Source organism: Halichoeres trimaculatus, unplaced genomic scaffold (genome assembly GCF_033239565.1).
Source record: "Halichoeres trimaculatus isolate MK-OKI-2021-1 unplaced genomic scaffold, fHalTri1.1 fHalTri1_scaffold_15, whole genome shotgun sequence".
Lineage (NCBI taxonomy): Eukaryota > Metazoa > Chordata > Actinopteri > Labriformes > Labridae > Halichoeres > Halichoeres trimaculatus.
In genome coordinates this window covers 26319341-26333779 of record NW_027437193.1, presented here as the reverse complement: position 1 = coordinate 26333779, position 14439 = coordinate 26319341, and the positions used below count along the sequence as shown (strand labels likewise).

The following is a 14439-nucleotide window of genomic DNA, read 5'->3' as shown; positions in this document are numbered from 1 at the left end:
AGACCAGGATGCAAACATGTGTCAATAAATTAGAAACCCTCCCAAACTTAAAGAAAGCACATAGACTGCTGAGTCTGAGACCCGTTCATAATAAAATAATTAAAAAACTACATCCAGAGTTAATTATTTACCTGCAGACGTCACTGGTGTTTCAGCGTAAAGTGTGACCGTGTTAACTGGTGACTCTCGGCCATTAATTACTGATACTGTTGGCTGAGAGTCACCAGTTAGCATGGTCGCTATTAACTCCAAAACACTGGTTGCTCTGTGACGGTCAAAACTTGATAGACGTTGGCTCTGTTGTATAGTATCGTTTCTAAAAACTGACCATAGAACAACTGTGCATTTTTATGCTGACAGCAGGCTGAATTTAGTGTTTACAAAAATGCTAACTGGTCTGAATGAATGGAGCTGAACACTTCTTCTGCAGTCAAGATGCATGTGCATCTTTATGACGACGTAGACTGATAATCCCTTTATATGGGATGCCACAGCCTGAGGTGCCTGACATGTGCTAAATAGCTTCAGCTATTGGATGGCTAATTACTCCTCCATCTTTGTACGAGATGATTAAGAAAAAAAAAGTTTCATACAAAGTGTTTTACTATAATTTGACGTTCTGAACTCTTGTTTCATTTTGAGTTTTATATTTTCACTCTGTAAACCCTCTTTTGTAACTTTACATCATTTAAACTCCTTTCATCATCCTGAGCCTGGGGTCTGCAAACACCCTCTGTTCAGCCTCATCCAGGTCCCCATCCCTACATGCTCAAGCTTACCAACAGATTGGAACGTTTACCCATGTTTACCAAGAATATTTAATATTGTAACTACATGTGTGGGTCTTGTTTGAGTGCTGAGACCCTCTGATTTCTGGCTTGTGAAAACATGACTGATTGTGTCTTGTTTTCCAGCTCGTTGGGCACTGAGGTGGGTCCAGAGAGCTACGAGCTGCAGGTGTGTGTGAAGGACTACTGCTTTGCCCGAGAGGACCGCACTGTGGGCATGGGCCTGCTGCAAGTAAAGGACATCGTCAATAAAGGCAGCGTCACCTGCTGGATGCCGCTGGGCCGACGCGTCCACATGGACGAGACAGGCCTGACGGTGCTGCGCATCCTCTCCCAGCGCAACAATGACGACGTGGCCAAAGAGTTCGTCAAACTCAAGTCGGACCAGCGCTCAGCGGAGGAGGGCCGCAGCTGAGATGGGGAGCACAAGTGTGCACAACCCCCCCATAGACATAGTATTATGCACACATATAACACACACTCACCCACATAGAAGTGCAATACACAAGCACACACACACGAAATGCTCTGTTGTACATATATACCTGCATACATTATGAAACATTCACATCGCAATGTTATCAATGCAAACACAGAGGACCATATTTATAAAAACACACCGTTCATTTAACAGATTTCACACCCACAGTTTAGGATTAGCTTCACTTGACTTCAGCAGCACTTCTCAATCCCTCACTTTACCTTACCGAGGACACATCTCACCTTTTGTATGCTGTAAATTTAAAGTTATAGAGTTAAAAAAAAAAAAGAAAACCATGTGAATAGATTGAGAACGACCACTTTGCACTTTTGCTTCTCTGTGTCTTCAGCAGAGCAGCTCTTGCCGAGCTCTGCTCCGTCCGTCTGTCTTTTGTCCGCTTTGCCTGCCCGATTGTGAGTCGTTCTTCCAGTCTGCCATCCTTTCTCCCCCACCGTCTCTCTCCTCACCCCTGTCATTTGCTCTGCGTAGTCTTCCTGAGGTGTGACGTGTCATGTAAGCTGGAGTGCAGGCACACATCCAAGATCAGCTTTCTGCCCAAAAAATCCAAATGGAGAAAAATCAACACAAAACAACACTGACCTTAGCTCAGCGTCCAGGGGCAACGTCAGCGCGAATGTGTCCTGTAACGTACAAACACCCTGCATGTTGACCCCAGGATCACTGTGATTTACTTTCCTGCCCCTTCGCCACAAAAAGATGGGTGCCTCTGATGTTTTCCTGTGTGAGCATGGTGCATATATAACAAGGTTTTATAATCCTGACCTGACAAACTTCGATCATCGTGGAGAAACGCACTGACAGGAGAAAGCTGAGCCTGTTGTCATCTGATAACAGCAAAATTAAAGGCTGTTGTGTGCTTCCTTTTCTTTTCTCTTCTTTGCTTAACATCACAACAAAAAAAATGGAGCAATACCCAAGAGTCTGACACATCCACACACCCCTCGAGTGCACACAACTCTAAAAAGGGCTACAGGATGAGTGGACTGGGATTTCATACCACACACTCACACACATGCTCTCCTTGCTTCTGTTAGCCACCATGTTCCCCCCTCTCGCTGCACACACTCCTTCATGAGATCTCTCACAAACGACACTGTGGAGGAACTCTAAATGATCCACAGGACACCAGAAGGACACTTGATGCTGACCGACGTGATCAAACTCAACTCTTAAAGGCAATAGTTTGAACGTTCACAGAACCTTGTGGTTCACATGAAGGACAAACCTCTCCATGAACACTGCTGTGTCTTTTGTTAATGTGTGTGTGTGCATGAGTGTGTGTGTGTGGGCTGAATGTCACACCGGCACAATGGGCTGGGAGATTGTGAGCAATATATTGTACCTACATACCCAAAACGTACAGCGCTGTCGATGTACCTACAGCACCAACTGCAATATCTGCATGGAGGAATGGGAAGCTTATGATTCTTTGTGATATTTATTTATGGACTCATAAAATCCCCATTCCTGTACAGAGTGTGTGTAAGCTGTTTCTCACGTGTTTTGGGTAACAGAGAAATCCTATTTGCCTTTTCAGTAGGACCAAATTTGCATGAAGCAGATTTTGAGTATGTTTTTTTTTTTTGAGAGATAAAAAGCCATCAGAGTCACCGCCAAGCTTTTACGTTGTTCATGTTTTACTCTTTCGTCCTGTCATGAGGGTTAAGTGAAACTTTTCTTCTCCGTCACAGTCTCGTGGTGTGTTGGTGATGCTCACTATCGGTGACAGCCGGTAAAAGGCTGCAGTGTGTTTTTCCTGTCACTGAGTGGAGCTGCACCAGACGTCCCTGCTGGCCTGTCACATGCTGTCTTTGCTAAATGCTGTTCGATCCTGCCAAAAACAAAGCTTTAAATGTTAATCGTCGGCTGCCGCGCTGTTCTATGTCAAAGGAAGAGTCGAATGACACTGCCTCATCATGAGTCAATCATCTGTTTTGGTTGCACTGCTCCTTTAAAATGAACTTTTTTCCATTACATTGGACAGTGAGCGCAGGTTCATTCTGTGTGTGTCGTCTTGAGTGATCCCAGGTCTCAAGAATCAGTTTTACACGTCAAGGTTGGAGCTGAGAAAGCAAAATCCAGTTTGGGCTCGTTGGTTGCCTGCTTCACACTTGAATGCGCACACACTCAAACACTCACACACACACACTCACACATCTACACAGGTCTTTGCTCAAGCACAAAGGGCACATGTAAGAAGACACACATGCATGCATGCACGGCGACACAACTCTGCGGAGACCAATGACGCCCACCCCTGTGAATAGACTCACCTAACAATTGCATGATGGGAAAACTTAATCGTGCCAGCACGTGTCTCTTCGATGTTCTTCGGCTTTTTATTTTCCCTTGTTTTTCGATTTCCAAAGCTATGTGACGATGAGTCATCAATGTTTTTTTAAGGCTTGTGAATACGTCATCTGTAACCAATATGAATGTAGTGTGAACACAGAACTCGCATGAGAGAATTATTTTCTACAGAGGATGTTTCTAATTTGTTTCTTATCATTATTGATTGTTCTTAAATGAGGATGAAGAGAAACTGGAATGCAGCCTGATTGTGATCTGCTTCCTATTAAAAGGACATTTGTGTCACAATCTAAACGTCTGCCTTATTATTCCTCTTGTGGTTGAAGGAAAAAAAACTTTGAATCCTCGCGCTGATGGATTAAGGTCTGAACCAGACAAGTGTTTCACCAGATGCTGTTCCCTCTCACATGGAAACAACAGGGTTTTTTTATTGCTTCAAATCTTCAGCTGGAACAACCAGCTTCCACTTCAGTGAGCACTCACTCTGCTTGGCTGTGACCTTTGACCCCTGTGAGGAGGGAGAGGGGGAGAATCACACACCACCACTTTGCACAAGTTGAACCAGATGTTTGAGCTCCTTGTCCACGCCCTGAAGTGGAAACAAAAGGCTGTTTCAGTAAAATGAAAAGTCAGCAGGAACGTTTTCCTTTTAACATCTGCAAACATATTAAAACCTACAAAAATCATCCTGAGGTTTTTTTTTCTGCTACACTGTGCTGAAGACTGAAGGAGCCAAACTGAGGGACAAACTTCACAAAACGCTGCAGTAGATTCAGCTCTTTACGTTGCTCCTGTGACAATTTACTCACCAGTTCCATGTTTACCATCAAAAGCCAGCCTTAGGAAAATAAAGTCAACTATACAACTGAGAATGCCATGTGTGGCCAAACAGAATGCCCCTTATTTTTCTCTGTTTCTTTTAGTTTACGCACCAAAAATAGATACTTTTGTTGAAGATTATTTTTTGGCTTTAAATCATAGGACAGCTAATGAGTAGAGTTTGGGTAAACATGCATCAGGGGGCTGCGCCTGGAAGTCACACACCTTATACTTTAATCCAGGGGTCACCAACACAGTGTCCACGGGCACCTGGGCACCCGCAAGAACCACTTAAGGTTTTCTGTGAGGCATGTTCCCAAAAACATTACTAGTCACAGTGAGGCTCCTTCTAGGAATTTAAATGTGTTTCTAACCATCATTGTTTTATAAATCGTTATTACCTCCACCAAGGAGGTTATGTTTTGGGGAGAGTTTGTCTGTTAACAACATAATTAAAAAGTAATGAATGGATCTTGATGAAATTCCCAGGAAATGTTCAAAATGGGATAAGGAAGACGTGATTTAATTTTGGAGGTGATCTGGATCACCGTCTGGATCCAGGATATTTTTTTAAAAGATTCCTTATCATTGTGAGATAGGGCTGTTTTCACCATATGTGTAAAGAACTACAGGATAATTGGTTGGATTGCAATTTTTTTAGGAAGTTTATATCAGAGAAGTTGCCCTTCACCACTCATTTCCTTTGAGGTAACTCTTGGTTTCAAAAAGGTTGGTGACCCCTGCTTTAATCAAGTTACTCTGATACCTACAACCTGAATTTGAAGTTCCTATTTTCTATTAACTAAATAAACAAAAAGTTGCTCTTTTTCTGGTTTTGTGCCAATGTACTGTTAAACATCAGAAAATTAATTTGTTCCTGTACTCTATAAAAGCAGCTGTCTCAAAAACTTGATTTATAAAAGCACACGATGCCAAACAGCTTCTTTTTGATCGAGCACTCTAAAGCTGTTTTGTAAAATATATTCCAGCATTATTTCCAGTAAATACTACATTTCTTTGAAAACCCAAACCAAATCTGTATTGTTGCTGAATTCAGGTTTCTCCTGGTACAGTCTGACTGTCCTCAAACATCAAGCACACGTCTGCACTGTTACACAACACTGCATATCATTACCTGCTGCAGGTGAGCCCGTGCTGCCACCATGTGGCAAAGGCACAGCTGCTTCCCACTCCAGAGAAATAAAGACAACACACAATTTCTTATTTTACAGTAAAAAAATGAAACCAAAAACAAGACTTTATTAAAGAAGCATAAAAAATAAAACTCTTGATACATTTCTTATAACCGTCAAGTCAGCTCAAATTATATGATTATACAATTTTCCCGGCTCACGGTTAAAAGGTCCATAAACTTTCAAATAAAATATATTTCAATTTTAAAATTTCTTCAATAATTTTCTCATTTTGTTATAAATTGCCTATATGTAGTACACAGGAAACAAAGAAAATAAAAAATGGAAAACAAAAATAAATTTGAAGTAATAAAAAGGGTCACATTATTGTCTGGGATATTTAGGTAAGCAAATAAATTGTAAAAAATAAAATGTGTAAAAAGTTTTTTTTTATCTTAAAAATTATTAGCTAATGCCAGGTGGCTTGAAGACATGCAGATGGTTAACTTACAAATAATGATACATGTTCTTTAGAAACTACACTTATCTTCAATTAGGTCATTTTGCTTTGAAAACAAGATCCCAATGATTGTATTCAGGGTATTTACACGCTCAGGTCAGGCCTGAAACCTACTTTACTGACATTTTACATTTTGGTTCTGCATACAAAAGAATTAAAGCAAAAAATTGGAGAGCAGAGGCTGAGAGGTGTCTGTCACCCCTTACTGGCGTGGCTCTCTTTGCATCCCCCCCTCAAATCACAAAAAAAAGGTCAGAGGTCACTGGCTAGCATGCCTCAGGAAACCCTGTTTTCAAACATTTAGGAAGGAAATGGGGGAGGGGGAGAGGTTTGGCTAAAAAAAATAATAATATTAAAAAATTCAGCAGTCAATCTGAAAAAACTTGTACCTTTAGAACAATTAAACTACTGTACAATAAACCCCAACATTCTCTCATTGGCCAGAAACATCTGAGTGCAACACACAAGTCTACATTAGACCCGATCTGGCATTTACAACACATTTTATCCCTTGAACACTTGGACAGCTTGAAGAAGGGCTTTTTTTCAAGATTGGCCTCAGCAGACTCGCACAACAGTCACCCCTGACCTGTCCATTCACACACATTCGCAGCCCTGCGTCTGTTCCCGAGTGCGCACAAGACAAAATGTAACATTGACCAGCCTGACGAGGGGACGGGCCGCTGTGTTTGGACCAGAATGTGAACAGGGTTGTCAGATCTGCTGTAAGAGAATCCAGAAAGGCCCCCTCCCCACTGCTTTGTTCTTGAGCTGTGTTTCAGCAGGGAGTTGCACCAAAGCACCATGGGATAGCCTTTATAAAGACTACCGGTTAAGCTCCTGGGCAGATTTTTTTTATTCCTACACATTTGGACACATGAACTAGTGCACTGCTGTGCTCAACCAGGACAGCGACTTATTAGATTCCTCTGTGGAGCTGCTGTCACATAATAAGCAAACAAACAGTCGGACAGCAAATAAACGTTAAACTGGCTGGAGCACCAAAGCACAGCAGCAACTGCCCATTTTCAACTATTTACTCAAGTAGAGTTACCCTTTTTTCCTTGATATTAAAACCCTACAACCCATCCTGACACACTGCAAAACAACAGACAGGATCAGAGAGTGATGACTGTAGGGACTTTTAAAAGAAAAAACACTAAAAACAAAGAGCAAAAACATTCTGCAGCTGCTGGGATTTGAACACAAAAAGTGTCTGGAAGCCCTGGATGACCTAGCTACTAGCTGCCATAAAGGATAAGTTGATTCTACCTACATGTGTGAGCCTGAAGAATGTGGTCATGTGTCTGTGCGGTCAGAGGAAGCCCTTTGAGAATTACGTGTGTCGCTTTAATTCTGTTGTCATGGCTTTTCTCATTCTATGAGCTGATTTCCATGCATGTTCGAAAGGGGCCGCTAACAGCAACCGTGTCCCACCACGCCGCCGGAGTCATACATACAGTCTAAACACTACTGGCGGCAGTTACTGCAAACTCACACTGAATTTAAAAACACAAACACTAAACAGGATGGAACCGCCTCACTTAGAGTAACACTAGGAAACAGAACAAATCTCAAACAACTAACCATGTAGTGCACCACATTAAGCCAGGGCCACAGCGCCGTGTGTGTGTGTGTGTGTGTGTGTGTGTGTGTGTGTGTGTGTGTGTGTGTGTGTGTGTGTGTGTGTGTGTGTGTGTGTGTGTGTGTGTGTGTGTGTGTGTGTGTGTGTGTGTGTGTGTGTGTGTGTCTACTGAGAGAGTGCCTAACAGCTTCGCTGTGAAAATGGGGTGGAAGACCAAAACTACCAAAACACAAACAGTAAGAGCTGTTTCTTTTTTTCTTTCCTTTTTAAAGGGGCTGGGAGTTACAGTGCATGAAAAAGAAAAGGTTCAAATCAAGCCCCTAGTTATTACATGGAGTGACTGCCCTCCTTAAACCTCATCAGACAAAAGCATTCACGAGTGACATCAGAAAAGCCCTGTCTTATTCTGGGATTCAAAACCTGTTCGTGGGCCCCACAGTGAGCAGGCAGAGTAAAAAACAAGAATCGAGCCGATCTGAGTGTAACAGGCGGAGGATGTGAGAGGAGTGCATCCCGGCGTTTGATGGATCAGAGCATCCACTTCCTGTAAGACTGTGTGAGTGAAAGAGAGGAAACCAGATCTTAATGGCGCTGATGTAACACAGCATGAGTGGGCATTATTCACATACACACACGCACACGAAACAGAGAGAAGGATGTAAAGGGATTGTCAGGCAGCCCAAACATACAGAGAACTGACCTCAGACAGCAACACTCCTCACATTTCTCACTTATTAAAGGAGAAGTCATGTGAATCGATGCAGCATCCACATTCCAAATGTGGGGCAGACTCATCTACTTATTACTGGATTTGTTCAGGAAATAATACATGCCTATTAATAGCATTCATTTGGCATTGCTGATGGCTAACTGTCTTGAATGAAAAGACAAACGGGAGTTGATCTTAAAGGAGGTCCCCTGGGTGTTATGTTCTGCTAGGTGCCCGACTATGTGCCCAACCTTTAATAAAAAAGTCCCAAGCGTACAGAAAAATAGGCGTCCCCCGCCCCCCGCCGCTTCATGTCACAAACAACAGCATGAGTGAAAGAGCGGGAGGGAGAGGTGGGAGTGGGGGGATTTGTCGGAACAGTTTGTGTCCTATCCAGAACATTAAAATAAGGGAGTAGAAAAGTGCAGGCCTCATTGACAGCTTCATCGAAAAATATCTGTTAAGTACAAAAGTGTCAAAAGGAAAGGCTGTGAGAGAGAAAAGCAGGCAAAGATCTGAAGAAGCTCGAATGGAGAAATGTTGAGACGGACCTGTCGGCAGCGCGAGCCACTGCAGGTCGAAATGAAGGCCTGAAGAGAGATAAGACACTAGTTTCCTTCCAAAAGTTCACCACCAACACCGTCTGAGCCCAAAGTGTCTGCAGACGCTTTCCACCACCTCCGGAAATAAGTCATTGTACTTATTACTGTTATTATTAACTGACAGTTATTGGAAATAAATCAACATCCTTATAGTATCATCATCTCTATTAATGCATTTATTATGGTCCATCGTGTGTGTGTGTGATAGTTATTAGTGTGAATCCTTCCATCGCCTCTGCCTGGTGGTGGCTGGTGCCCCCCCCCAAGTTTTCTTCCAGCCCCCCTCCTGCTGGGGCATTAGGAGAAGATGCGGATGCACTGTGTGGTGGGGGTGTGGCAGACGGGGCACTCGGGCTCAGCTGACTGACAGATTTGCCCGGCGCACTCCATGCAGAACAGGTTGTGGCCACAGGGCACCAGGGCCGCTGTCACCTCGCTCTCGAAACAGACGAAGCAGTCCCTGTTGATCCCCGGGCTGACGCCCACCAGGCCAGCCACCCCGGGGCCTCCAGAGCTGCTTTTGAGTCGACTCAGCATCCCCGAGCTCAGGCCCACACCACTGCTGCCTCCCTCGGAGTCAGTGGGTGAGCCCCCGGGCAGGGAGGACGCCGAGCAGGAGGAGTAACCGGTGGATGAGCCACCTGAGCTGGAGCTGGACGCTCCAGAGAAGGAGCCGCCGCCAGCACTGCTGGACTGAAGCCAGGAGAGAGTGCTGAGGGGGTCACTCTGGGCACGGCGAGCTAAGGGGTGATCCATGGGGCCCACGCCTGCATCCTGAGGCAGAGTTGGAGACAATCGTGGAGTTATGGCACCGCCACTGAGGCCGCTGCTATTGCGGCGTAAAGGCTGCTGCGGCTGCTGCTGAGATGAGCCCGACCCCTTACTGCCAGCTCCACCGTTGACGAAAGGCGCCCAGATGTTGGAGGCGGTAAACTCAAAACCAAGTTCATCTGAGGAAGCGAGCCCTGGAGTGGAGTCGCCCCCAAAAGTGAATCCTCCTCCAGCACTGCTGGAGCCTGTGCTAAAGGGGCTGGTGGGACTGCCTCCTTCGTTGGCCTTGCGGGTGTTGCTGTAGCTGTCTGAGCTCATCCCACCATTGTGCGTGTGGTAGCCGACTGATGAGGACATCTTCCTGCTGGAGGAGTGATGCATGGACATGGAGAGAGCAGGTGGGGGAGAGGGTGGAGGAGGAGGTGGGGCAGAGTGATGGCCAGTGGCTCTTGACCACAGAGATGCTCCCAAGCCTCCACTCAGGGCGCCGAGGCCTTCGAGACTGACGTCGGTGCCGTTTGTGTGAAAGTCGTTGTCTCCCTGCAGGTCCACAAAGGTTCCAGTTCTCAGCGTGATGTGGGTCTCGATCTCCTCCCTCGCCCTGTCAACGTTCTCGGGCATGCCAGTCACCTCAAAAACTGGGTCCTTCTCTCGACTGGGGGTCACGATGTAGGTGTGAGTCTGCTGCTGGATGCGTTTGATGGTTGCTCCTTTTGGGCCGACAACTAAACCCACCACTCTGTAGGGCACCCGCACCTGGACCGGAGAGGAGAGAAGCGTATTTACATCGGGTCTGAATTCCATTTTCTATCTTCAGTAATAGAGACACATTCTCAAAACATCTGGTTGGTTTTTTTTTTCTTCTGTGGTGAAAACAAACACACTGAAGATTTTCTCTACCTGTATGGTGGTCTGTCCAGGTAAATGAGGAGGCCCGGGAAGAGAGCCGCCTCCTCCTCCAGGTGCTCCTGCTTTGCAGCGGGATGCCCTGATCATAGAGAAATGCTCTGCAGCAGACACAATTTCCCGTTTGGCCATTTCCACATCCTCCCTGCGCCCCGTCACGATGAACACTGGATCCTCACCTCTGACCGGAGTCTTGATGTATGTGTTGGTCTTTGCACGCAGGGCTTTGATCTTACAACCTGGATGATTCGGACACAAAAATTAGTCCTACATGTAACCATGCAACACAAAACTGACAGCCTACATTTAAACACTGTTCTATTCTAAACGCATCACTGTTTTTGGAAAAGAATTTAGTCAATCAACTTTTCATAGTATAGATTTTATACATCAGAAGGGTCCTCTGATTTCAGTTGCAACAGTCTCCAAAACAATGAAATGCTGCCACCCTACATAGTTTAACAAAGACTTAACTTATAGAAGTTTAGTTTCTGTTCAACTTGTGTTTTTTCACCTCAAAACTCTAATAGGACTGCAACTTGGCATGATTCTCACCACTGCTGAATGATTCTCTGACCTCTTAATGATTAGTGATCTGAGGAATCTCTGTTTCCCTTCACGATAAAGACCAATCAGCATTTCTCATATTACTAAATAACTCAACCAATTCCCCCAAAAAAACCTTCAGAATTTCTTGGCTCAAGCAAAACTAAAAGACAGTTTACTGACAAAGGATTCAAGAAAAAAAAATTTAGATTCAGAAATACTTTCATGACAGGCAAAGATTTAAAAAAAACTCAAACTGGCTAGTGATTCATCAAATGGGTGATATGCAGCACCTTTTGCAGCTCTTGAAGATTAATAATGAATCAAGATCCCTTGTCCTCAAAGAAACAAACAAAACAAATCACTCTGTATTCTGTATTTTTTGTCTTATGCTGTTATTCATACAGTGAGTGGTTATTTTAACTTGGTAACTGTATATCAACAGAAGCCAGAGCAGAGGCAGTGGCTGCAGAAAGAGACTGTCAGCCCAAACATTGAGTCAATATCTGCTGCACTGTCTGCTTGTGTCAACTCATGCTTCTCCAGCATCATCTGTGCACTGTTCCTTTAAATATGGACGCTTCGCTCTGCTCGACCAATAGGACGCATGGAGTGTGATGTCATCCTGGGAAGCAGAAAGCATGGCTTTTTCAAACAAAGAGAACAATGCCGTAACGCTACCGCGGCGGAGACGGCCAAACCGAAACCAGAACACGAGGAGAAATAAGGTGTTGGGCATAAGCTGCTGAAAATTACGAAGAAGGGATAAATATGTGAAACGAAGCGGCCGCTGCAGCAGCCTCGGCAGACAGGGTTGGGTGCAGGGCGTAACACCGCCCAGTCCCGTGTTTGTGAGCCTGCTGCCCCGTTTCAGCCTAAAATCTGCACTGAAAGCCCCCAAAACACCGTAAACATACACAGGGGTGACCGCACCGTGATGTGTGTCCAAAAATGCTTTTGGGAACTCTGATAAAATAAAAGCAACAAATTTCGGTGTATTTCCTTTGTTTGGTGCAGGCTGCCAGACATGTCCAGACTCCCGACAATCTGCCGCTTTGTCTGACCCTCTCCCACCCCTCCCCCTCCGACTCATCAACCTCACTCTCTGACTTACTCTGCCAAGGCTTTGTCTCAATACTTCCAGTGGAGCATTTATATGATAAATTATTATATTCTTCAAATAAGTTCCCGCATTATGCTTCCATCCAGCACCCAAACAGCTAATACAGCTCAACCAAAGCGCCAGGCTCAGGCTACCAAAGTTGAGGGACCCTCCTCTCACCAGGCAGCCACCCAAACAAAGAACCAGCAGGCTGCATGCTGCCTGAACAAACTGTTCACAAACATGCAAACAAACACTTAGTCCTCTGCTAACAGCGCCAAAAACAGTCATGCTCTTACCTTGTCTTCCCACTATTTCTGCCACATGTTCAGAGCTGGGCACAGGAACACATTCAGTCATGTTGACACTTCTTTTCCTGTTGCAGAGGACGGAGCTTTGTTCCCCGTGTAGCATGGAGTGTGAGCCGGCCATGTGGTACCCGCCCGAGCCGTAGTACTCCGGGGATGGAGAGCAAGAAGTTGGTGAGTCCCGGGACCCATTAGGATGCTCCATCATCTGTAGATCCACGTAGCCTCCTCCGCCCACACCATTGCAGCCCTCAGAGCCCGGACCCTGGGTCCCATCCAGGGGATCTACCAGCCCGCCGCCTCCGCTACCACCACCGCCCCCACAGTCCACCTTCTCCATGGCCATTAGTGACAGCTGGTCCAGGGCGAAACGTAGCGCTTCTTGGTGGTCTTCTTCCCGAGACTCCTGGTCCGTCTCCCGGGGCAGACCGACCCCGTTATGCTGGCTGATCACCACGTCGTGGTCCATAATCTCGGGGTGGAATAAAGGGCTCGGCATAGTCTCTCCGATGATCTCACATCAGATCACGGATGCCTGTGTTTATTAGGAGTGAGCTCACCCTCTTCTGAAAAATATATATAAATATATATTAGTGTTTGTTTACCTTTGAAAAACACAGGAAACAACACAGAAGACGAGTATGGTGCACCACCTAACTCTGACAAACAGCAGCATGCAGTAATAGTGTTGATTTGGGCGCCTTGCTTTGTCTGTTGTTGCTTCTTGTCTGACAACTGAATCCATACAGGAGGCTGCTTGTTTTGTCAGGAGAATCTATTTCCATTTTTTCCCCATAAGACCGAGGGGTTTCCCGTGAACATATAAAGAGATATTACGGAACTTACTTCAGATTCTTAAATATAGGCGTATAAATTCAAGTTTAAGCTTAATACGGATACAAAAACTGTAGTTAGCTCCAACAGGGAGCTAACAGGCTAGTCCCACACAGTCGGCTCTCAGTCACGTTGCCGACCCCTTTGTTTGGGAGCAGCATAGCTAGCTGCTTAGCTCCTCTGACAGTCTAACTTGTGCTCATTCCCTCACACAGCCGCATTGCTATTTATTTTTAAATTAAACAAGTGGGAAAACCAAAAGAACTTACTTTATCTTGACTTTGTCGACGTGCTCCTCTCTTTTTTTGTCGCCCACTTCTTCTTCAGGGAAAGATGAGAAGCAGCCAGCAGCAGCAGCAGCAGGAGGAGGAGGAGATCTGTGCCTGTGCAGCGCTATGGAGCTAAGCTAACTAGCACGCTAAAAGGGGGGCGTAGGAGAAAAAAACGTTAAAACCTGAAAAGATGGCTCTGTTGTTTTTCCTCTTTGTGTGGACTCAAAACATATTTCCCATAGCGTTACTGCCCCTTCATCATGCGCTCCGTCTGAGAAACCACTGCCAAAATCAGAGGTTAGCAGGTATCTTTTAGTAAAAAAAACAGTGATTCTCGGCTCTCCGCTGCTGCCTGACCCCGGTCGCTCCGCCGCCTTTGTCTCGCCAGGCGCACGCCGCTCCGTCTCCCGCACACGGCACTGACGTCACCCGCGACACAACAAAGGGTTCAAAGGCCACATGCAGCAAGGGGGAGAGCATCCACGCAAAGCCACTGCTGCTGTCACTGCTTTTGTGTCTGCCAGTCTGCAGGGGGACTATATTATGCCCCCTCTCTTTTATGCTTGTGTTTTTCATCCATACTCTTGAAATTTTATTTATTCCAAAAGAAGAGCTCATGGTTGGGTGTGTTCATCATGGCTACCAATGAGGTGTTTTTAGTTGTCCTAAACAACAGGGGTTGTGTTTCTTAAAAAATGAAAGATTATTTGTATTAGTTTAATTTGATCTTTC

The 14439-nt window shown here is 45.2% G+C and overlaps 2 protein-coding genes across 2 annotated transcripts in view; one reads left to right on the top strand and one right to left on the bottom strand.

Moving 5' to 3' along the window:
• Window positions 1–3878, top strand: part of LOC141803996 (protein unc-13 homolog A) — a 43734-nt gene extending 39856 nt beyond the window's left edge. Inside the window, exon 42 of the mRNA XM_074688171.1 lies at window positions 915–3878. Within this exon, the coding sequence (XP_074544272.1) occupies window positions 915–1203 (289 nt within the window). The 3' untranslated portion in view covers window positions 1204–3878. The remainder of the gene's footprint in view (window positions 1–914) is intronic.
• A 1901-nt stretch (window positions 3879–5779) lies between these two features.
• On the bottom strand, window positions 5780–14218 carry LOC141804400 (RNA-binding protein MEX3B). Its single transcript, XM_074688799.1, has 4 exons — window positions 13705–14218; window positions 12593–13167; window positions 10640–10884; window positions 5780–10495 (listed from the first exon to the last, which is right to left on the bottom strand). Exons 2-4 carry the CDS (start codon window positions 13098–13100, stop codon window positions 9266–9268), a joined length of 1983 nt encoding a protein of 660 aa, XP_074544900.1. The 5' UTR covers window positions 13101–13167; window positions 13705–14218; the 3' UTR covers window positions 5780–9265.
• Window positions 14219–14439: the final 221 nt, after the last annotated feature.

Bases quoted from the DNA above. Each gene is read 5' to 3' on its own strand.
- LOC141804400 (XM_074688799.1), bottom strand. From the start codon at position 13,100: ATGCCGAGCCCTTTATTCCACCCCGAGATTATGGACCACGACGTGGTG. The intron at 10,885-12,592 runs GTAAGAGCATGA...CGAATCATCCAG, and splicing joins AGAAATAGTGGGAAGACAAG to GTTGTAAGATCAAAGCCCTG. The intron at 10,496-10,639 runs GTAGAGAAAATC...TCTCCGGTCCAG, and splicing joins CTGGACAGACCACCATACAG to GTGCGGGTGCCCTACAGAGT.